General features: G+C 34.9%; 1 protein-coding gene across 2 annotated transcripts in view; it reads right to left on the bottom strand.

The window, feature by feature from the left end:
* LOC150099466 (mitochondrial ribonuclease P protein 1 homolog) overlaps nt 1-25,113 on the bottom strand; it is a 47,361-nt gene extending 22,248 nt beyond the window's left edge. For both annotated transcript variants that reach the window (XM_090403973.1, XM_090403975.1), the window contains exons 1-2: nt 24,173-25,113; nt 15,718-15,817 (exon numbers count right to left, since the gene is read on the bottom strand). In XM_090403973.1, the coding sequence (XP_090260099.1) occupies nt 15,718-15,817; nt 24,173-25,025 (953 nt within the window). In that variant the 5' untranslated portion in view covers nt 25,026-25,113. The remainder of the gene's footprint in view (nt 1-15,717; nt 15,818-24,172) is intronic.
* Nucleotides 25,114-26,104: the final 991 nt, after the last annotated feature.

Genomic DNA, 26,104 nt, shown 5'->3' with positions numbered 1-26,104 from the left:
TTATTCTTTTCAATATGAAATTCAATTTTATCCTGCTCAAGACTAAATAGTGATCACTTCCAATTTCAAATCCTCTGTACACTCTGGTGTCCTGCACCAGGAAGAAAACATCACTATCAACAATAACATAGTCAATGAGACTTTTCTTATTCCTAGCCTCTTCTCTCCATGTGAATTTGTGCACATTTTTATGTTGGAACATGGTGTTAATAATGACCAGTCCATGTCCTGAGCAGAAATCCAACAGATATTTGCCATTATTATTAGCTTTGTTCTTTTCTCCAAATTTTCCCAAAATATTTTTGTATGTCTGACAATCATTACCATCAATATTATCTGCAAATCATAAAGTGATGACCAGCTATTCAAAATATCTAAATTTCACTGATGTTTTCAGAACACTCTTTATGCCTCTTCTAAGGTTCTAACCATGTTGCCTAGACCCTAAGATTTCAGCTCATGTTTTGGAAAGATTTAAATCTCAAAGGATCATTCAATCAGTTGTACATTGAATATAGTCCATTGTGCTAAAGCCTAGGTGTGTTTTTGGAGGTGAAGGGTTGAGTGGTAAAAATCCTATTAGCTAAGACTTTTGTATACACTTTGTATATAACTGATAGAGCTTCCGTAGCTCAGTCAGTACAGACAAAGCCCTTTGGTTGGAAAGACTTGGGTTCAATTCCCATCCACAACATGAGGAACTCTTATCTGGTCTCTTTCGATTAAAGGTGAGTTAGTCAGTCTCATACGAAGGTAGAGGTTTTTTTCTCCCGGAAACTCGGGTTGTCCCTCAGAACAGGCAAACTTTTTTTGTGCATCAGGATAACAGTAGTCCATGTTCTTGATGCATAATTTTTCTTCAGACAGGATAAAATTTGGCCAAGATTTTGTAGACCACTTTTCTACCAGCTTTTAAAAGTTCAGCTGTGACTCCTCTCGTGCAGCTTTTCCATTTTGCATACTTTAGATGCTCCCCATGATTTCTTCTGAAAGAATTTCTGGCATTTCAGTTTTTTCATTTGTTTTGCCATCTTAATATAATATTGAATAAACTTTTTCAATTATTTTTGCTATGGCATGTCTCAAACTTTTCCTATTCATCTACAAAATACTTACTTTTTTTAATTAAGTAATATTATATTTAAAATGTCTGAATTGAATAGATAGCACTGCCAAAGTGAGTGGCAGACAAAAAAGCAGACTACTTTTAAAATAAAGTCTACTATTAATACTGTTTGATTTTTTTTTATTTATCTATCAGGTAACAATAGAACATTTGGAAAAATAGTAATAATGAGGTTCTACCTTAAACTTCAATGAATTTGAATATCATGAGCAAAGAGATTGTAGTATGGCCTTCCATAAGTATGCCAACAGCCAGTAAAGCTGAGAAGCTGCAATCTTAAGTTATTTGGTTATTGACAAACTATCCATGATGTTAGCGAGATTGTAGGACTGTTGTACAGGACTGTTCAATGCATTTTATTGGACATTTTGAACATGAGACACAATGCTGCAAAATTTGTGCTGAGTAATGACCAGAAAGAACATCATGTCGCTGTCTAATCATTTCCCGTCTCCAATATTTGCCTGACCTCATCACTTGACTTTTTTCTGTTCCCCAAAATGAAATTTCAACTTGAAAGGGCATCATTTTGACACAATTAAGGTGATCCAGGCAGAATCACAGGAGGTGCTTACCTGAGGATTTCTAGGGTTGTATGAAATCATGGAAAAAAGTGTTCATATAGGGTAAGTAATTTTTTTAATGATTAAATTCCCTGAAATTTTGGGTAGCACCCTGTAAATAAGCATGCTAAAGTAAGGAGAAAGGATTTTAGTTATCAAGATGATAACTAAAAATGAACAGATTCAATACTAAGCACAGGAAGACAAAAGAATTTTTATCAGGGATATAGTAAGGCAAACAGTTTATTAATAATAATGGAAAATATCTGTTGGATTTCTGCTCAGGACATGGATTGGTTATTACTAACACCATGTTCCAACATAAAAATGTGCACAACTTCACATGGAGAGAAGAGGCTAGGAATAAGAAAAGTCTCATTGACTATGTTATTATTGATAGTGATGTTTTCTCCTTGGTGCAGGACACCAGAGTGTACAGAGGATTTGAAATTGGAAGTGATCACTATTTAGTCTTGAGCAGGATAAAATTGAATTTCATATTGAAAAGAATAACATGTAAGAAAGTTTTAAAGCGAATAAAAGTTGAGCAGCTCTCAGATGTGAACTGTAGACTAAAATACAGAAATATTATTGAAAAGAAAATGAAAGAGTTTGAGAACAGGAATCAAACCTTGGAAATTCAGTGGCAAACTCTGAAGGAAACATTCATTGATTCTGCCAGAGAGGCATGTGGTGAGGTTGTGTGCAAGGATAAAAAAAACAGAACCCCCTGGTGGACACAGGAAGTTAAAGAGGCAGTGAAGGAAAAGAAGAAAGCATATCAAAAGTTCCTGGCAAATAAGTCAGCTTTTACTCTTACAGAATACAGAGACAAATGTAAGAAAGATAAACAGTGTGTAAATCTAGCTAAACAAAAGTCATGGGAGGACTTTGGCAAGAATATAGAAAATAAATATCAAGAAGGGGGCAAAATATTCTGGAGGTTGTTGAAGAAGCTTAGGAATGGAGGAAAGAGTGCTGTAAAAGGAATTAGAGATGATAAAGGTGAAATGAAAACAGGAGAAAAAGATATCCTTGAAGTATGGAGTAATTACTTTGAAAAACTGCTAAATGAAACAAGCAGTGATGACAGCACAGTGATAAAAAACACTGACCAGGCATGCAGTCAGGAATACATATCCATACTTGAAGTCAAAAAAGCCATCAAAGGCTTGAAATGTGGAAAGGCAGCAGGAGTAGATGATATTCCACCAGAAATGTTGAAGTAAGGTGGTATAAAAGTCTTACACTGCCTGCACTGCATAGTTCAGAAAGCCTGAACAGAGGGACGAATTCCCGATGATTGGAGTAGAGCTCTCATCGTACCCATATATAAAAAGGGAAATAAAACTGAATGTGAGAATTACAGAGGTATTTCCCTACTGAGTGTTCCTGGGAAGATCTATGCAAGTATACTTGAGAAACGGTTGAGAAGAATTGTGGAAGAAAAGCTTGGCGAAGAACAAGCTGGATTCAGGCCTAATAGAGGCTGTCAGGATCAGATCTTCACTTTACGACAAATAGTCAAGAAAGCATGGGAATATAACAAAGATCTGTATTTAAGTTTTGTCGATTTGGAAAAGGCATATGACAAGGTGCCAAGAGAGAAGCTATTCAATATGCTGCAGTTATATGGTGTCAATGGGCATTATATCAAGCAATACTTAGTCTTTATTTGAGTTGTGAGTCAGCAGTTAGAATTGAAGGAAGTACAGGAAGATGGTTTAATGTTAAATCTGGTGTGAGACAAGGATGTACATTATCCCCTCTGTTATTCATTATCTATATGGATCACATTATGAAGGAATGTGGTATTAAACCTGATATCAAAATTGGAGATGTTAATGTCAGCTCTTTGCTTTATGCGGATGATGTTATACTTCTAAATAAATCCGCTACAAGTCTGCAAGATTCTCTGACTAAATTGAATAGCTGTTGTAATAGATATGGTATGAAGGTCAGCAATAAAAAGACAAAGACAATGAAAATAGGCAGAATCATTGAAAATGTCAACTGTGTTGTGAATGGAGAACCTGTGGAACAAGTATAACATTTCAGCTACTTAGGCACAATTTTTACTGAAGATGGTAAACTAAATATAGAAATAGACAACAGAATCAGCAAAGCTGGTATCGTGGGAAGTCAATTGAATAAATTCATATGAAATAAGAAAGAAATTAGTCGGAATACTAAATTAGCTGTATACAAGACAGTGTTCAAACCAATTTTAACTTATGGATCTGAGAGCTGGGTCAGAAGTAAAACACTTGACCAAAGACTAGAGACCGCAGATATGAGAGTCCTGAGAAAGATTAGAGGCGTGAACAGATGGCATCAATGGCAATATGATATTAAAAATGAGGATATTAGGAAAGAACTTGACATTGTCAGCATCCAGGAATGCGTTAGCAGAGCTAATCTCAGATGGTATGGTCACTTAAATAGAATGGGAGAGGAAAGATTAGCAAAACAAGTGTTCTCTGCCAGGTTGGCAGGAAAACGACCCAGAGGAAGACCAAGATATAGGTGGATTGATACGGTACAAAGTGCCTTAGACGATAGAAATATAAGATCTGATAATGTTGGAGTCTTGACAAGTAACAGACTGATTTGGAGGAAAATTGTAGATAGGAAGTTAGTAATGATGTAATTTTTTCATGTAGTACTGTCATATCCTGTACATTGAGGGTACATGGCAGGAATTTAATGATGATGATGATGAACAGTTTATTAAGTCTTTTTCTTATGTCTTCTCTTTCTCTACTTACAACACAGAAATTATCTGAGGCCAACATTCTCACTTAATATTTTATATATGTGTTCTTGACAGTTGGAGCCTCTGCAGATGTCTGTAACAATGATGCTCCTGGGGTGGAAATACATGGGCTCAAATCCAGTTGAGAATGAGAACTCTTTATAAGAGCTTTTCAACTGAAGGTGAGTTAGCTCTTATATGAAGGCAGCATGGTTTTTCCTTGTGGCTGTCCTTGTGGTGGTGGTTTTGATTTACAGTCAAAGGAACTAATGCTATGAGGGATATGGTCAACTTGGCGATGGCCAAGTAGGTGCCGGATGTCTGGGTGACAAAATAATACATCAAATATGCAATTCTATTCTATTGATCTACTACCCGATAAATTTAAATAATATTTTTTTGAGAAAAAAAGCTAAAAGAATGGTATAAACATAAAATTTGAAAAAACTCTCTTATAAATACTGAAATTTTCTATACAAAAAATGAGTCAGCTAGTTAATAAATATTTTCATTTATATCGTAATGACAATATTAATTTTTGGTCATGAAAGTTATGCAATGTGAAGTGTGAACAAATGAATTATTTGTGAATGGCACATTTTTACTTTCTCCCCCTCTTTTTGCTCAAATTTTTGTTATTTTGGCTAGAAAGGATGGAGGTCCTGTTTTGTATTGTTTACTACCTAATAAGACTCTTGAAACATACACAAAAATATTTTATATGATACATGAAATGTGGCCATTACTTGATCCCGAAAATATAACTGCTGATTTTGAAATTGCCATTCATCAAGCTTTACGTATAGTACTTCCGCAAGCTAACATAAATTATTGCTTTTTTTCATCTTGTGTACAAAATCTTTGTAACCATTTAGCTTCATGAAAACTTTTAACCAGATATAATTCTGATGTGCAATTCGCTTTAATTTCAAAAATGATCACTTCACTTGCTTTTGTTCCAGAACAAGATATTATTTACGCTATTTCTTAACTTGAGAATTATTTATTCAATGAATTTGAACCAATTTTAGAACGCATACATAGGTTGTCTAAGGAATAATAATGTAACCAGGGCTCTACTGATTTTTCCCTCAAATATTTAGTCTGAGTACCAAAGAACAATAAATGGAAGTGAGAGGACAAATAATTTTGCGGAAGCCTGTCACTGAAAATTGCAAATGAGCTTTGGCGGCAGCACAATTCATCCAAATTTATGAATTTTTATAAATGAACTACATAAAATTCAAAAGCATATGATGTTGATTATGAAAGAGCAGTAGCAGATTTTCAACATCAGCAAAAACGTAGATGTTATGATGAAGCTGACCAAAGAATTTTGAAAAAAGTTAAAAATTATGATAGAGAAAATATAATATAATATTTGCTTGGTATTGCATATAACTATAATATGAAATGATAAATTTAAAATAAAAATTTTGTTTTGAATTTCATATACTTTTTTTGTTTTAATGTATATATATATATATAATGTGTAAATGTTTGTTAATTACAAAATAATATTAATAAATGAATTAAAAAACTATTTTTTTCTTTATTTTAATATGGTGTAATTATACCTTTTCATTTTTATATCATTTTTGGACCACTCTTTTTAACCATCTCTTTCTTAAATGATTCTACAAATTTTGATATATGATATAACCAGTGGTGAGCTATGGAAATTTTAACAAAGGGCTCGCATCGTCGAGCAAAAAAAGGCCGTATTTCACACAAAAACATTTATTAATACAGCTTGTGTACAAATGCCAATCAAAAAGTATGAGGCAATAATCAACCTGTAAAGGCTATAATTTTTAAACAAATATTTCATGATTGAAACATGAAATATTTGCACATAATCATCTGTATTAATTTATCTTACATAAGAAAAACAATTTTTAACTATCAAAATATAATACAAATAAAATCTTTTATAATCGCACATATGAAATAGTCCGCATTTTTTATAAAGAAAATAAATTTCATTTGCTTACAATAGAAGTTTTTATGACAAACAATCTATAAATAATAAATAAATATTATCTAAATTCAATAATATTGAAGTACGTTATGTTGCTCTTTGTTTTTATACTTCAAGTCATAATGAATGGTACCAATCAAGGGGCAATATTATATAGTCCTATTTATTTATATGCGATTACCAAAAGTGAATTCTTATTTGTAAAATGGTAGTAACAGTTACTATAATATTTTATTTAATAAAATCAGTTTGTTAGGTTACCATATGAGTTTTTCGCTTAATATATTTCAAAATTTTTTTTTTTTTTTTTTTTGAAAAAATAAAAAAGGAAACAAGAAGAACAGTGGGCTTGCAAATTTGAAAAAAATTTAACAAAGTGCTCAGGCGAGCCCTTACAGCTCACCACTGGATATAACTCTTCGGAAAAAAATTCTTTGTAAGTTTTTCGAATGATCAGTTCTTCGAAAAGTAAATTTTTTTAACTTATTGAAAATTAGAACATCAGAGGCAAATTTACGCAGGTAAGTTTAGGTCAGATTAGGTCGTTAGGTCTGGATTATTTTTCTTTTTTTCAATTACATGGAAATAACTCATAATTCATAACTTATAACTCATACCTTATAAGTCTTAACCATATTTATATTGATATATATTTTACCAATATTTACAAAAAAAAAAAAAAAAAAATCCACTGAATTGTATCTCTGCTAAGTGTGCAAAAAATTTATAAATTTCTGTCGCCCACCTGGCTATCGCCCATTGTGAATTGCCAGTTGACCGTTGCCCAGTTGTTGCATACCCTGCTATGAGGCTAGTGGACTCTGCAAATTAAGCATATTCTTCTGGTTGGTTTTTACCACTTGTGAGGGATGAAAAGCCCACTCCCCTTCAATGGAAAAATCCTTATAAAGGTTCTTCATGTCTTAGATAGGATTCAACCCTACTTTCATACCAAATTGCATTATTGATACCAACTTAGCTAAAGAGGCTCTTTCCTTCTAGAAAATTCGGGTTTTCATCCTGCAAGATAGAAAAACCAAAAAAGAGCAATCATGTGAGTGTCTTCAAATTAAACCAATTTGAAGCCACTCAATTTTATTTGTCTATAACGTCCACAAGTTCTAGAACACTGCATTTTATCAGATAAATAATAACAAAAAACATTCCTATCATAGCACTTATTATTCATCTGCTGGTGATACAATTATTATCTGGATAGTATTTCAATGACTACAACATACTTTATATGAAAAGCTGTTCCTTGCTAATAAATATATATAACCAGTGGTGAGCTATGGAAATTTTAACAAAGGGCTCGCATCGTCGAGCAAAAAAAAGCCGTATTTCACACAAAAACGTTTATTAATACAGCTTGTATACAAATGCCAATCAAAAAGTACGAGGGGATAATCAACCTGTAGAGGCTATAATTTTTAAACAAATATTTCATGATCTAAACATGAAATATTTGCACACAATCATCTGTATTAATTTATCTTACATAAGAAAAACAATTTTAACTATCAAAATATATATTTTATATGAAAAGCTGTTCTTTGCTAATAAATATATAGTCAACTCTCACTATAGCAAACTCATAAGGGCTGTATGAACAAGTTTATTACTGTAGTTTTCAACAATGAATAGCAAACTTGGATAGCAATTATCCCTATGGGACTATTTGGTAATTTGGGTTGTTATAGCAAGACAGTGTTAGCTGGCCTGATTGGCTGAGTGATTAGCATATCTGCTCTCCAGTGAAAAGGCTGTGGATTCAAGTCCCACTGTGGGCATGGATATTCATAATGTCTTTCACCTTCATACATTCATTCATATAACTACACACACACACACGCTTTCCCAAGATGGAGTAGATCACCATGGGAGAAGTAGACCCATCCCTAGGAAGAAGTGAAACAGTTATGGTGGTAGTGGATGTTGAAAGTTGTCTGTACTGTTATTACTGAACTTATTATTTATACAGGTACTCTGGAGGCAAAGGACTCATTACAGGAGACTCATACTATCTATCATATATTTTAAACTTATTCACTATTGGGACACTCACAACCACTTCTGGCAATCCATTCCACTCATTCACCACTCTCCAAGTAAAGAACCTAGTCCATACACTCTTACTAACCACAGTCTTTGACAACTTCCAAGTGTAACCCCTTGTTTTCTTCCCCCCTTATGTATTGAAAAATTTTGTAACTTATTTTAATGATATTGATTAATTAAACACCAAATGAAATATTTTATAAAAAAAAGTTGTTTATTAATGGCTTACATTTCACTGGATTACAAACCACCATGTTATAGTTTGCACGTGACAATGAGTAAGTGAAACAATTCAAATTGTAATGGACAAAAAAAAAATCTACAGTACTATATCGGCACCCTCTAATGTTGTAAAAAAGAAGTATTACAGCTATGTAGGAGTTGATCTTAATATAACAGTCTCTTAAATTTTTAACAAATTAATAAACCATGCTTATTCAAGTAAGCAGAATTCTTCATAGCTATGGCTGACTCTAAAAATAATCTTTCTGCTCACTTGTTATAATAATGGTAATGAATGTCCTTATGTTCTCCAAGGCAGATAAAGTATCAGAGATAGCCAAAGTACTAATAAAACATAGCCTTCCCACCACATCCAAACTATATGTTAAATTAGCAATCGGCAATTAAAAGAAGTGGATAAATATAGACCAGAGAGAGAGAGAGAAGCTGTAAGATGGAAAGATCAGTGAAGCCAAAACAGGCAAATGCCTAATTCTTGATGAGAAGAATATATATATATATATATATTCTTCTTATCAAGAATAATATATATTCTTATCTATTATAAGAATATAATAATAGATAATATTCTTATAATCCCTCCAGTTGGTGAGAGTGACCATGAAGTGATTGCCTGGGTGGTTGCCAGCAGTGTGAGGATCTCTGTGAGAAAAGGGTATATGTGAAACTACAAGGCTGGTGATTATGAAGAGTTCAGGAGACAGTTTGCAGGTGTAACATGGAATGAGGAGTTAGCTGGAAAAGAGATCAATGCAGCTTGGGGAATATTCAAGAACTATCTAGCAGAAACAATGTCTAAATGTATTCCAAGTGTCAGAAGGTTAAATAAGGTAGGTGTGAAATGGATGAATGGGGAGATTAAGAATGCAATACAGAGATAAAAAGACATTATGGAGGCGGCATAAGAGAAGTAGTAATATGTTCCATGAGGATTACAAAGACAAGGCAAGAAGAGTGACTTGGTTGGTGAGGGTAGCAAAAGTGAAGTATGAGTAGCAGTTAGCTAATGAAGTCAAAAAAAAAAAAAAATCCTAGGGAGTACTTTTGATATGTAGCCAGCAAAAATAAGAATGATTATGGAAAGATGACATTAATTGGAGAAAATGGTACAAGGACAACTACTACTGCAGAAGATATAGTGGAGATACTTAATGAGCAGTTCATAAAGGTCTTTCATTCTTGTGAATGTGACATCATGGAGAGATTGACAGTAGTTGATGAGGAGGAGGAGAGACAGACTGCAAGTAAGCAAGAGGTGTATGGGGAGTCAATCAAACTTGATGTTAATAAGGCTGTGGGACTTGATAATATATCACCAAGTATTCTGAAGGAATGTGCAAGGGAGTTGACATCTGCCTTGACATTTTTTTTTTTAGGGAGGTGATAGAACTCAGGCATCAAATTATAGGCCTATCTAAGTGTCAGATATGGTTAACTTGTTGGAGAAGCTGGTGAGAACTAGGATCCAGAAATGGGTTGACAACAATGGAATTATCTTTGATGGAAAGCATGGATTTACTAAAGGGAAGTCATGTTTTAATAATCTACTTAATTATTACAATAAGGTGACAGATTCCTTGGACAGAGGAGAGGGTTACACAGATTTCGCAAAGGCTTTTGATAGATTACCACATGATAAGTTCATAGTCAAATTAGAGTGGATGGGGTTAGATTTTACATTAATGGATTGGAGACTGGCTATCTGATAGGTATCAGCAAGTTGTGTATGGGGAAGCAATATCCAGGAAGAGAAAGTCACTAGTGGGGTGTAGGGGGCCCCAGGGATCTGTTTCAGGGTCACTGCTGTTTAACCTGTATGTTAATGATAATGGCAAAGATTTGGAAGGGGATTTTCAGTTGTTTGCAGATGATAGAAAGTTGGGACAAACTATAAAGAGTAGAGAAGATGTTGTGGCCTTACAAAAACTTGGATAAATTGAGTGAATGGGCATGGAAATGGGGATGTGAGTTCAATGCAGAATTTAAGGTTTTAAAATTTGGGAAACAAAGATGGGAATGTAGAATTTATGTGGTGAGGATTATTGTTGGAGGTGGAGGAAATAAGACATGTTGGGGTGATAGTGGATAAGGATCTGAAATTTAGGGGACACATTGCCCAAATTGTGAGGACAACACAAAGAATTCTGGAAATGATGTGGAGGACACTGACCTGAAGAAGTAAGGAAATTTTTGTTCCAAAGGCTTTGTGATTAGGCCACACATGAACTACTGTGCACAAATTTGGTCACCTGGTTTTCAAAAGGATGAAGAGATGTTGAAACGGATTCAGAGATCACTTACTAAGGTAGTTTCTTATCACTGGAATGTCTGAGGAAAGGTTGAGAAGATGCAATTTACAGAGTCTATGGATAAGAGGAAGGGGGGGGGTGATATGACAGAGACCTACAAGTTAGTAAGGGGTTAAAAACGCAACTTTTTGTGGTTATAAGACCATATGCGGAGAACCGACCAGGGCTTCTGACCTAATGTCCAATCCTCACCTTCTCGTGGTGCACCCTGTTGGGTATCTACTTTGATACTGAACGAACAAGGATGGGCTGGCAATTTGGGATTTAGCCGACCAAATTGTATTCTTATTGGTTAAACCAAAATAAAAAATGATGGTAAAACATGACAAAATTTCATGCCGGCTGGGGTGTCGCCCAGTTAAACAAGGCCCCCGTTGTTTTCGCCAGGGAACCAGGGTGAACAGCAAAAAGTCAGCTACTGGAACAAATCTGAAAACAAACCCCAACTCAACATCACCAGAGTTAAAGATCGGTACTATCAATGTAAGAAGCCTGAATGGCAAAGAAATAGAGCTAGCTGAGGAATTAGATAAGTACCAGATCGACATAATAGGGGTGACTGAAACAAAAAAGATCAAAACTGGTGAGATCTTTCTGAGCAATAAATACAAAATGTTATATTCAGGCAATGACAATCAAGGAAAAGAAGGAGTAGCCATAGTATTCAACACAAAATACGAGGCTAATCTTCTTGAATGGCAGTCAGTCTCAAGTAGAGTAATGTGGGCAAATATGAGAATGGGGAACTGGACAATGAGACTTATTTATGCCTATGGTCCCACAGAAGGCTCTACTAAGATAGAAGTGGAGGAATTTTTTGAAGCTTCAGAAAAAGCGACTGACACAATGAAAAAGGAAAAGTTGGTCCTTGTTGGGGATCTAAATAGCAGAGTAGGAAATGATTGTGAGACATACAAAAATATTTTGGGAAAATTTGGAGAAAAGAGCAAAGCTAATAATAATGGCAAATATCTGTTGGATTTCTGCTCAGAACAAGGACTGGTTATTACTAACACCATGTTCCAACATAAAAATGTGCACAAATTCACATGGAGAGAAGAGGCTAGGAATAAGAAAAGTCTCATTGACTATGTTATTGTTGATAGTGATGTTTTCTCCCTGGTGCAGGACACCAGAGCGTACAGAGGATTTGAAATTGGAAGTGTTCACTATTTAGTCTTGAGCAGGATAAAATTGAATTTCATAATGAAAAGAATAACATGTAAGAAAGTTTTAAAGCCAATAAAAGTTGAGCAGCTCTCATATGTGAACTGTAGACTAAAATACAGAAAGATTATTGAAAAGAAAATGAAAGAGTTTGAGAACAGGAATCAAACCTTGGAGATTCAGTGGCAAACTCTGAAGAAAACATTGATTGATTCTGCCAGAGAGGCATGTGGTGAGGTTGTGTGCAAGGATAAAAAAATCAGAACTCCCTGGTGGACACAGGAAGTTAAAGAGGCAGTGAAGGAAAAGAAGAAAGCATATCAAAAGTTCCTGGCAAATAAGTCAGCTTTTACTCTTACAGAATACAGAGACAAATGTAAGAAAGCCAAACACTGTGTATAACTAGCCTAAACAAAAGTCATCGGAAGACTTTGGCAAGAATATAGAAAATAAATATCAAGAAGGTGGCAAAATATTCTGGAGGTTGTTGAAGAAGCTTAGGAATGGTGGAAAGAGTGCTGTAAAAGGAGTTAGAGATGATAAAGATGACATGAAAACAGGAGAAAAAGATATCCTTGAAGTATGGAGTAATTACTTTGAAAAACTGCTAAATGAAACAAGCAGTGATGACAGCGCAGTGGTAAAAAACACTGACCATTCATGCAGTCAGGAATACATATCCATACTTGAAGTAGGAAAAGCCATCAAAGGCTTGAAATGTGGAAAGGCAGCAGGAGTAGATGATATTCGACCAGAAATGCTGAAGTATGGTGGTATAAAAGTCTTACAGTGGCTGCACTGCATAGTTCAGAAAGCCTGGACAGAGGGACGAATTCCCGATGATTGGAGTAGAGCTCTCATAGTACCCATATATAAAAAGGGAAATAAAATTGAATGTGAGAATTACAGAGGTATTTCCCTACTGAGTGTTCCTGGGAAGATCTATGCAAGTATACTTGAGAAACGGTTGAGAAGAATTGTGGAAGAAAAGCTGGGTGAAGAACAAGCTGGATTCAGGCCAAATAGAGGCTGTCAGGATCAGATCTTCACTTTACGACGAATAGTCGAGAAAGCATGGGAATATGACAAAGATCTGTATTTAAGTTAGAGTGGTAAATGAGTGGAATAAGCTGCCAGAGTCTGTTGTGGGTGCTATGACAGTGAGCGAGTTCAAGGCAAGGTATGATAGATACTGTGAGAATGTTGAACAGCTGCGTGAACATGATGTTTAGGGCCTCCCTCGATGAGTCTAAGGACTCCTGGAGTAGCCCGTGGTAATAATAATAATAATAATAAAAAAAAAAAAAAAGTTTTGTCGATTTGGAAAGGCATATGACAAGGTGCCAAGAGATAAGCTATTCAATACGTTGCAGTTATATGGTGTCAATGGGGCATTATATCAAGCAATACTTAGTCTTTATTTGAGTTGTAAGTCAGCAGTTAGAATTGAACGAAGTACAGGAAGATGGTTTAATGTTAAATCTGGTGTGAGAGAAGGATGTACATTATCCCCTCTGTTATTCATTATCTATATGGATCACATTATGAAGGAAAGTGGTATTAAACGTGATATCAAAATTGGAGAAGGTAATGTCAGTTCTTTGCTTTATGCGGATGATGTTATACTTCTAAATAAATCCGCTATAAGTATGCAAGATTCTCTGACTAAATTGAATAGCTGTTGTAATAGATATGGTATGAAGGTCAGCAATAAAAAGACAAAGACAATGAAAATAGGCAGAATCATTGAAAATGTCAACTGTGTTGTGAATGGAGAACCTGTGGAACAAGTATAACATTTCGGCTACTTAGGCACGATTTTTACTGAAGATGGTAAATTAAATATAGAAATAGGAAAGAGAATCAGCAAAGCTGGTATGTGGGAAGTCAATTGAATAAATTCATATGGAATAAGAGAGAAATTAGTCAGAGCACTAAATTAGCTGTATACAAGGCAGTGTTCAAACCAGTTTTAACTTATGGATCTGAGAGCTGGGTCAGAACTAAAACACTTGACCAAAGACTAGAGACCACAGATATGAGAGTCCTGAGAAAGATTAGAGGCGTGAACAGATGGCATCAATGGCAATATGATATTAAAAATGAGGATATTAGGAAAGAACTTGACATTGTCAGCATCCAGGAATGCGTTAGCAGAGCTAATCTCAGATGGTATGGTCACTTAAATAGAATGGGAGAGAAAAGATTAGCAAAACAAGTGTTCTCTGCCAGGTTGGCAGGAAAATGACCCAGAGGAAGATCAAGATATAGGTGGATTGATACGTACAAAGTGCCTTAGACGATAGAAATATAAGATCTGATAATGTTGGAGTCTTGACAAGCAACAGACTGATTTGGAGGAAAATTGTAGATAGGAAGTTAGTAATGATGTAATTTTTTCATGTGGTACTATCATATCCTGTACACCCCTTGAGGGTACATGGCAGGAATTTGATGATGATGATATATTAGTATAAAAACGCAGACCAGTTTCGCTAGCTACTGTCTAACTTTGTCAAGGCTCTACCGGTACACACAAAAATTAAGAAAGAATACAGAAACGTTTGTAACTGTTAGGGAGCTAAGTTTGAACATTCATGTGACAATCTGCGCATGTGTTGAGATTCTTCAGTCAGTATCATGGATGAGTGTTGTATGAGAACGCGTTACATGATTTTTCACGTACTGTAGTTCCGCTAAACTGAGTGAATTGATGAGATTTTTCCATATATCTTATTTTAATTAGCAAGGGGTTGTTATAGGATCGATGTTGGAGAGGTTTTACAGCAAACAGTGGGAGATCAGAGGAGAACCAGAGGACATCTCTGGAAGCTGTATAAGGAAGGTGTGAGCAGGGGAGTGAGAAGCAGGTTTTTTGCATGTAGAATTGTGAATGATTAGAATGCCTTGCCTGAGAGTGTAGTGTCTGCAGGAAATTTGAGTGTGTTTAAGGCATGGTATGATGAGTTGTGTGTATGACAAAATGACCTCCTAGATGATTTTTTGACTACATGGGGTCTTGGGATAATAATAATAATAATCTATGGTATAGTTTTTTATCATATAATATAGAAATAAACAAAGAATGAAGGTATTCCCCTTAGACTTGAAAAATTATTTTTCAAGGGTTCTTTGACAAAGTCTGCTCTAGAAGGTAAGCTGCATGAGTGAAAAGTGTGCATTTATTTATTTTTATGTGAATTGCATCCATGAAATGTTAACCCACTGTACATTTAGTAGTACAGGTATGTTAGGGTGAGAAAATATAGAAGGCTCACTCTAAAAATGAAATGCAGTATTTTCCAAGTTAACTTGAAGTTTCCAATAAAAAAGAAAGTTCAATCTCATGTTGACTAATGAAAATAGAAATTCCATATGTTCCACCTAAAGACTTATAAATATGAGTCTTTAGGTGGATTTGTCCAGAGTAGGATTTGAAATACTATTCACTTGGCTAATCAGGTGGGCATATCATACAGGTTTTGAATAATGGTTAACATAAACATACTCACGGCAGATATTTATCCAAAGGGAATGCAAGTGCTCTTACTTTTTCTCTTGAAGCTTTATCAAATGAATGCTCCTTACAAGAATATAACTCCACAACTCCACCTAATTTAAAAAAAAAAAAAGAGGAATAAAATATACTTTTTAAATTTCAGTGAAAATATATTTAGATACTGTATGTTTTTTCTTTTTTTTTTTTTTAAATAATTTATCTAAAATAAAAAAAAAAGTTAAATGCCAAATTTTATTATCATTAATATATAATCATTATGGGACATTATATAAAACATCTGAAACTACAACTTCTGAATTTGCTGATGCACACTGGCACAGAAGTAATACTGATGTGGGTGTAGTGGTCTGTAGTGTTAGGCAGCTTTTAAACTGAAAAGCTTGGGTGCTAAATAATACACATAATAGGGTGATTATAATTAAAGTTCGCATTTCAAAAGGCTGTAACTGGGCAAAACAGGTGTTTGATACCAAGAGACCCAGAGGAAGACCAAGGTCTAAATGAATTGATTTGGTCGAAAGTGCTTTAGAAGAACAGAATGTTAGATATGACAATATTGGACTGTGTTTGCAAGTAATAGAATGATTTGGAGGAAAATTGTTTATTAATAATGGTGTAAACTTAAGCATATAGTCCTGTCATAGTAACCTGAATACCCCTTGGGGGTGTATAGGCTATCCAACATTTCCATATCAGGAAAACTGATGAGGCTAGGGACTTCGATGATGGTGGACAGCACTGAAGTTCATGAGGACATGCTGCAAAGTTCGTAAAATAGCTCAAAGGATTAATTGGATGTTGAAAAACATGCTAACAAGAAAAAATGAAGTTATTACCCTCTTTATGAGGCTATGATTTGAGGCTGCATCATAACATTTCACAGTTGAGATTTTACTGTATTTCAGAATATTTCCAGAGTTTAGGGATAAAAGAAGCAGAGTTCATGACTCATAAACTTTTCCACATTTCAAGTTTTGAATGCCCTTTTCTACCTCAAGTATCAATATATATATATATATATATACTCTTCTTTGCATTCCTCTTGAAAGTTTTCTGGTACAGTTTGGTCACTGCATTTTTCTCTGTATTCTTTTAGGGCATCTGCTGACCTATTTGCTAGGAACTTTTGGTATGCTTTCTTTTTTTTTCGAGGACTGCTTCTTTAACTTCTTGTGTCCACCATAGTGTTCTTATATTTCTATCCTTGCAGACAACTTAACAGCATACCTCTCTTGTGAAATCAATGTTTTCTTTACCACTGAGATTCCAAGGTTTGGTTCTTGTTTAATTTATTTCATTTTTTCTTAAATAATGTTTGTATAGTCAAGTCTATAATTTACTTGTAAAAGCTGCTCAACTTTAATTCTTTTTAAAACTTTCTTATATACTGTTCATTTTAATGTGATATTCATTTTTATTCTGCTTAGTACTAACTAATGATCTGTATACTCTTGTATCCCAATGACATAGTCAATGAGGCTTTTTTTATTTCTCGTGTCTTCTCTCCATGTGAACTCTCCATGTCCAGTAAATACTTACTATTACCATACCAATTTTCCCCAAATGTTTCTATATGCCTGGTGAGATTCATTTCCTACTCTGCTGTTCAGGTCTCCAACAAGAACCACTTTTTCCATTTTCTTTATGTCAGCTGTCTGTTTTAATGACTCGAAATATTTCTCCACTTCCATCAATAACCATCCAGCCACAGAATCCAGTAAACCAATCTACAAATAGTGGTCTTGGTGAGGTCACATCAAGGCCTTTAGAGAGGCAAAATGATCTTATCCTCACACATTACGGTTTGTTTCAGCATCAATTATCCTCCAAACTGTATTGATGATCTTTGCTATGTGATATTTGAAATTTTATTTCTTTTTCCCCATAAATTCGAACACCTAGCTTCATCAGATCCTCCAAGCATAATCCCATCAACATGATATGCCAATGGAAAATCTCATCATATCAAAGTGCATAACATTATACTTACTTCACTGAACTGACAGCCACTATTATTAAATGAATATGAATATTTCTGTGGTTTAACAGTTCTTCAGTTAATTTTGGATACTGAGACGATATGTTTCTAAACATATAACACGTTTATTAAAATAAAGAATATAATCCAATCAGAGGTACCAAAACTTATGTATAAAAAAAAAGACTAGAAAATAAACTTCCAACATCTTTCTCTAAATCCAGAATAATTTAATAATAAGGTGGTACACCTTTTGGCAACTTGTATAAGTAAATATAACCTCTCCATTGCTTCTATCTTAGTATCACCACTTCTGGGTCTGGCTCCTGCTGACGAGACCTCAATAAAGGTCAAAACCGGTCTGGGTAATGGCCATTCCCTTAATGCACAGCATTATACATGTGGGATGCATTATGGGAGATGCTGAGACAAGGAGTGATGAGAGCTTGGTCCACCTTTACTACAAGTTGCCTCAGTCCTGAAGATACTTCAAGTGCAAACTTTGTTAGCTTACACTTGGATAAAGGAATAAACTAAATTTATTACGAGAAATAAGATATCACTATCTTCTGATGCTATTCAGAAAAGACCACTCTGATTCAAGGATGACCTCTTTTCCACAACCTCGCTCTAATTACTTTCTCATAATGCGCAAACAGATGTGCTGTTTCTGCATTATGCCTTTCACATGGGAAATTTTGCACTACCTATCTACCTTTGCTCTTTGGAAAAGTCTTTCCCCAAAGATAATGACGTTCCACTCCTCGACATATACATCAATCAGTTATTTCTTTCTATTTGACCCCATACATTTGTGCATTATAGTTTTTGTGATATTATTGTTAAAAAAACGGATATTAAAAAACAGACAAAGGAGGAGGAGAGAATGAAAGTAGAAATATTGGCAAAAGAGGTGTATGATGCCAAGACAGCAAGACCAGAAGAAGGAAATCAAGATCTGGATTGATGCATTTAGTAGTATCTTAGAAGACAAAATAATGATTTGACAACACTGGAAAACTAACAAATCACCCCCAATCTAGCAGACTAATTTGAAAGAGGAAGAAAAAAAGTTAACAATACTGTAAACTTTATTATGTGGCACTTCCAAAGGAGTAAAACAACTTACAGAGACAGACTTATCTACACCATACAACCCACCAACTATGCATTACACGTACCCCATCCAACAACTACACACCATGCCTACTGTCCGCTAATAGCATTTATGTTATTTGCATATATTATTCTTATATGGGTACGTAACACAACTTTCATGGATGACTACTTGTTTACTCCCTATTTGTCATGTACTGAAAAATTTCTTTTGTGCCAATGTTATAAAATCCCTTTAACAGTTTATAAGTTTCTATAGTGTCCCTGGCTGTCAACTAAATTCTGTAAGACACATACTTTCAAAATATTCCTCATATTGAGCATTCCACAGACTTTAACCAGCTTGGTCACACATCAATGCATACTCTCCACCACCTTCTGATCTCCATGGTCTCCTTATAAAGATGGATAAAAACCTCCCTATCTTCTCGATGTATTCTTCCACATCCAATTAATTCTTTGATCCCTTTTGCTAACTTTTGCAATATGCCCTCTGAACTTCAGATCTCTGTCCACCATCACCACCAATCCTTAGCTTTGTTAATTTCATTCCAGTATCATCAATGTTTGTGATTGCCAGCCTGGTTGGCCGAGTGGTTAGGATATCCACTCTCCAGCCGAAAGGCTGCGGGTTCAAATCCAAGCATGGGCATGAATGTGTGTAATTGTCTGTAAAAATACTAGTGGTGGAGGGTGGTAGATGCTGTTGGCATAGATGATGATAGTAATTACGGTTGGTTGTAGTTGGTGGAGACAGAGAGTTGTGCCCTCCCTCAATGAGTCTTTGGCCTCCCTGGAGGTGTGACGTAATAATAATAATTTTCATCCTTAAGTGCCGGCCTCATTGGCCGAGTGGTTAGCGTACCCGTTCTCCAGCCATAAGGCTGTGGGTTCAAATCTGCCATAAGCATGGATGTTTGTGATTGTCTGTGAAAATACTAGTGGTGGTGGACACTAGATGGTGTTGGTGTATACGATGTGGCTTGCTGTAGTTGATGGATTGAGTTGGAGATGGAGAGTTGTAGAGTAGGTGCCTTCCCTTGATGAGCCTTTGAACTTCTTAGAGATGTCACGTAATAATAATAATAATCAAGGTCTATAACCCTGCATTTAGCAACATTGAAATGACAGTCATTATTCTCTACTCATGATGACAGTTTATTTAAATCATCTTGCAGGACATCTACATAAACTGCATATCTTTTCCACACATACCAAATCATTTCCTATAACATTAATATGCAAATTAAAGAGTAGGTGTCCTCATTCGTCTCGATTTCAATGCACAATATACTGAGATTCAATGTCTGTCAGCAACCCCCATCCATTCCAATTTACTCCAACTCATATAGATTTTCATGCAATATTCTGTTAAATGACTTTCCAAAGTTCAGCAATATCATGGTGTAAATTGTTTCCTTTATCCAATCCTGTTGCCACTATCATAAAATGTAAATAAATGACTAAAAGGACCTACCTTTTAAAAACCTGTGCTGTCCAAAGTAAAGTATGATATTCCTATCCACCTAGTTCAGAATTTTACCTTTAACCAACTTTTCAAATACTTGAACCACCATTCCTGAAATGCTATTTGGTCTGTAATTTCCTACTTCTATCTTAAAAGATTTATCGCTTGGTGATATTATAAATTAAAGATGCCAAGAAATTATATTCTTGGTTTCATCCTTTATCCAAGTGTAAGCAAACAACTTTGTGTGTGAAGTCACTTCATGGCTGGGCTACTTGTATATAGATACTAATGACTTCACATCAATTATCTTAGTATTCCATAATGCAATGCCCATATCCTTACAGACATCATTGCATTATGAGAAGGGCCACTACCCAGATGAGTTTCGACCTTTATTGAAGTCCCATCAGCGGGAGCCAGATCCAGAAGTGATACCAAGGGTGAAGTAATGCAGAAGTCATATTTCCATACATTCTTCTTCTTCGGGTGTCATCTTTTATCGAAGGTCAGTGACCACCTTGGCAAAATTTGAGCGATCTCTTCAGCCACTCTGAACAGTCACTGAGAACTCGTGCCAGTCCACTGTCCGACGTCTGCCAGCCAAGATTTTCTTTGTTTTCCTTGTCCTCTTCTATCATTTATCTTTTCTTTTATAATCAATTGAATCATTTATTTTTCATTATGAAGTAGATGACCAAGATATGCAGTTTTCCTTCTTTTTATGGCATCTAAAATTTCATGTGATTTCTCCATTTGTTTCGGTACTTCTTGATTGGACATTTTTGCTGTCCATGGGATTTTTAACATTTGTCTGTATATCCACATCTGAAAAGCTTCAAGTTTATTTTATTGGTGTTGTCTTCGAGGTCACTGCACTGTACAGCAGTACAAACCATGTATACTCTAAGTCATAAATTTAAATTGCGATTACAGTGTTGATTTCATTAGGAGAAAATTTTTTCTTGCCATTTCAATTCTTTTATTTCCATTTCTGGATTACATTCTTCATTTAACCATCATTCAAGATATTTAAACTTTGTCACTCTATTTGTTTCCCGTTTAGAGAAAGTGTTGAATTAAGAATTGGTTTCTTGCTTATGACCACGAATTTAGTTTTGGTGATATTTATTCTTAATCCCCTTTTTTCACTCTCTTCATTCACTAGTTCCAGAAGATCTTGAATACACAGCCAGGAGAGCTGTGTCATCAGCATATCAGATGTTACTGATGATTTCACCATTTACATTAATCCCTTCCTCTCTTCCTTTTAAGATTTTTTGAAATATGGCTTCTGAGTATATGTTAAAAAGAAGTGGTGACAGCACACATCCTTGCCTTACTCCTCATTTGATGTTAATGGAGTCTGTAATAATGTCGTCAACTTGAACAGATGCCTGTTGGTTCCAATATGTTTTCGATGATCCTGATGTCTTTACCATCTAATCAAATTCATTTTAATAATTCAATCATTTTAGTAAGTTGGACTTTGTCAAATGCTTAATTGAAGTTGATGAAGCAAATGAATATTTCCTTGTTTGGTCACTAAATTTTTGAAATAAGATTTGAGAAAAGAAAAGAGCCTCTCTCATTCCCAAACCATTTCTAAAGCCGAATTGGCTATCACTGATGGTGTCTTCACATTTTCTGTATATTCTTTTTTGAATTATTTTCAGAAACAACTAGGATAAAGGATGAAACCAAGAGAATATAATTTCTTGGCATCTTTTATTTATACTTCTGTCTTATAGCTGTATTTACATAATAGAACTATCTTACCCTTTTTCCACTCCCTTGGAACCTTGCCAGAGTTGAGACTTAGATTAAAGAAATTTGTCAGAGGCACTGCCAATTCTTTTACAGATTGGCCAACATGCCATCCAGTCCTAATGCTGTATTCTCATTGATATTTTTCATGCTAAAGACCTCTATTCTTCTACCTCAATTCTCACATCAGTAACTGGAAAGTCTCCATTTAGATGATACACCTTTCCAAAGTGATCACTTACTGCTGAACTATTTCTTCTGCTTCTATCACTTTCTTGCCATTAACACTGGGTAAAGTTATCTTTCTATAATCATTCTTTCTCTTGTTCGTTACATAGTGAAAAAACTTTCCAGATTTATTCTAGTCTGCTTAGCTAATTTTCTCTCATAATCCAATTCAGCCATCCTTAGATACTAGTCACTCTTCTTGCTTGCATTTTATATTGTTCGTGAGCATGCTGATCACATTTTTGTTTATATTCCTTATACAATGTTTTTTTTTTCCAGCTCCTGCTTTATATTGCTATTCATCCACTTAATGTCTATTTGGTTTATCTTCCTGATCCTGGGTATGCAGTCTGATACCACCTCTCTCTCTCTCTCTCTCAAATAATTCCTGTCCACTTCCCATGCACTACTGATATTCCTTCATTGTAGCTTCTTATGCCATGACATTACTCCAAGTTAACACCTAAGTTTTGTCATAATCAACAGCTTTGTAGTTCCATATCTCATAAACCCTCTCTTGACTGAATTCCACATGTTGGATAATTACTTATAAAATTGCATTGTCACTTTTCTTGATGAAAGGTAGTTACTACTGTAGTTATAGATGACCTTCTGATGTTATTACCAGACTCAATATCCTCAAACCCCATCCCCCTCTAACATATGCTGTTTCAGGTAATTTCCCCTTAGATAAATTCCATTTCCATATTACTATGTGTCTTTTCCTCCTTCCAATCTATATTTCCATACATGAAGTGTCCCCACCCTCTACAACAATTGCTTGGCTTGCACTCATTGTTTTAATCTGCTGAGGCAGAGTATCAACATCTTTCTCTGGACTCCCACGTCTATAGCAGAAACCAATAACATTTTGTCCTATTGGCCTATATCTCTAACCAGATGGTCATAAATGAAATATCTCCCTGAGATCTAATTTGTGTGTATTCTCTGGCCAATCTGCCTGTATGGAGGATAAAAAAAAATCTGAGTTTCCAAAGAAAATAAAAAAAATGAATAAATAAAAATAAATTCTGAATGAAATTGGATAATTCATCTATAATTGAAAAAGTCCATATAAATGCATGTTAAAATTACCTACTTCTTCCTAAACAAATTTCAGTACTGTACAGTGTTATCCATAAAAGAATTTACTTGAAGAAATATACTCATTCAGTTGGTTGAAAAACACCTTCTTAACTGTTATGATGATATTATTCTACATGAACTTAATTATATAGTACTATCATAGAAATTTTGTATACCTTTTGAAGATGCATGTTGGAAACTGATGCTAAAGAAAATTTCTTTATTAAATAATACTGTTACTTCTTGTCTGCCATTAGTGGCAAGAAAAAGAAATTCTTAATAAACAAACATTTATGATCAAGTACTAATCCATAAAATATGGATTAGTACTTGGTTGCCTTTCTTGTAATGCTTAGGCTGCTGTGCATGTTAAATTCAACACTGCATTTGCTTGTACTTAGTATATTGAAAGCAGAAGCATATAGATCATTAAAAAAATGACGACTACTGTGACACCCTACAATGCATAGTTTCACAGGGTTTCTCCTGCTTGTACTCCCATCCCCTTTAGTGCTGAGGAAGTCCAGCTTGACCTGGGAACACACTATAAACTTGCAACAGGGAGACTAAAATTCTTAATTGTCACTGCTTTTGGCTTACTATTCCGTAATTTATTAAATGTAATTAAAGGGAACCTGACATACCTAAAAGCTCGTACAGTTCAAAATTTCATATGTTAAAATGAAAGGTTGGAGTAAAAATTTAATTTAAAAAAAAATTAGCCTACCCACAGCCTAATGTACTATAGTAAGTTTACACCCTTTCATGGGTAGGAGTCGTATTTTAATAATAACAAAAACTTACCTATTATATATACTGCATCATGCTCATAGTGTTCTAAAATTTCAGACGAATGAGGAGTAAGGTAAATAATATTGTGGTTAGGGAAGATGTCCAGATAACTTTTGTCAGTTATTGTTAAAAAATTATTGCTGTGATAAAAATCAGGAAAATTATTTTCTAAGTATTTTAACGTCATGCTGTTTGGATGTAAATTACATATATGTATATCATATGGGTACGGATTGAGTCTATTCAGTGTGTACAATTTTATAATTTGCATTGCACATACTAATTTCTCATTAAATTTCATACATCTGTCATAGTCAAAATCCATTACAAGTTTTGGGCCAAACAATTTTGCCTTTGCTAGCCTATGGTCACAGAGTTTAAGAAAGTGCAACTGTGATGGCGAGAGAAATAACCTATATCCATTCTCATCTTGCTTGCTATTCAATTCTGCCCGTATACGCTTTTCAGCGTGCCGTTCATTCCTTAACCTTATATATTCCATCTTGCTAAGATATGCATAATACCGCTGTCGCAAACTTTGGCTATTGAAAGATAACAACTTAATCACATCTTTAACTTTTAACTGTGGAGGAAGTCCTCTATTTGTCAATTTGTGTTCATGAAATTCTCTATATATTTGCCTTATTTTATTTTGGCGATCAACATCGTTGATACTCAATTCATCAAAGCGTGAAACATCTATACCGCAATCTTTGTCACTTGAACGATCACATTCCACATGTTTCAGATCTGATATCTGCCGCCTTCCACGGTAAGACCACTTATAACTAAAAATATAGAAATCCCAACCACGCCGGTTTAGTGCATTAAAACAACACCCATAAGTTTTATGATATAAATGCATACTTGAACTTCACATAAATATAACAGCTGAGATGATTTAAATGAGGTGTCATGTAATAATAATAATAGACAGCGGGCTTATTGATATTCACAGCACATCAGTGGCGGCTCGTGGCTTGAAATCATAGGAGTGCTGCAATTTTCGAAATATACATACATACCGTAAGTACAGTTTATACGTGTTTGGATAAAATATCACAATTATGGTAAACATGAAAAAATATTGTTTATTATCGATTAAATTATACAATTTGATATAATTCAAAATTACTTAAAAATAAAATATATTCTTGTTTTGTTTCATGAAAAAAAAAACACTGTTTATTTATACAAAATAAGTGGATACAACATTATTTCCAAGAAGAATATAGAAACTCTAAGATAGAGACTCTAAGAGTTTCATGTCGAATATATAGAAACTATAAACGTTTCGGCAGATCCAAGCGTAAGCCAACACCTGGTTCATGTTAGAGCGACTCGTAGTAAAGGTGGAGTAAGTCTGATCACTATCCTTAGTATTTTCTATAATATAAAGCACATCTCTTTACGGACATGTATGACGCTATACATTATGGCGGGGGAGTCACTACCCAGACCGGTTTCGACCTTATTGAGGTTTCATCAGTGAGTAGTTAGACCCAGATGTAAATACTGAGGTTTAAGTGATGCAGAAGTTATTCTTTACCATACGATTTGCAAACAGGTGCACCAAGAATTACTGAGATAAAGAGCCAAAAAGGCTTCACTTCGGCGATACAAAATTATACAAATATCCACTTAATTTGTATAATTTTGCATCGCTGAAGTGAAGCCTTTTTGGCTCTTTATCTCAGTAACACTGTTTATTATTATTAGACACCTCCAGGGAGTCCAAAGACTCATCGAAGGTGGGCGGTGGGCACCTGCTCTACAGCTCTCTCTCCACCACTGACCGCAACTACACCAACGCCATCTACTACCGACCACCACTACTACTGGTATTTCCCGCGACAATCATAAACATCCATGCCTATGGCGAGATTCGAACACGCAGCCCTATGGCTGGAAGGCGGATATGATAACCGCTTGGTCAGCCAGGCT

This window comes from Typopeltis vanoorti, chromosome 14 (genome assembly GCF_054136105.1).
Source record: "Typopeltis vanoorti isolate ZY-2024b chromosome 14, IOZ_Tvanoo_1.0, whole genome shotgun sequence".
Classification (NCBI taxonomy): domain Eukaryota; kingdom Metazoa; phylum Arthropoda; class Arachnida; order Uropygi; family Thelyphonidae; genus Typopeltis; species Typopeltis vanoorti.
The sequence above is the reverse complement of the archived record's forward strand: the minus strand, read 5'-3'. Positions and strand labels throughout refer to the sequence as shown.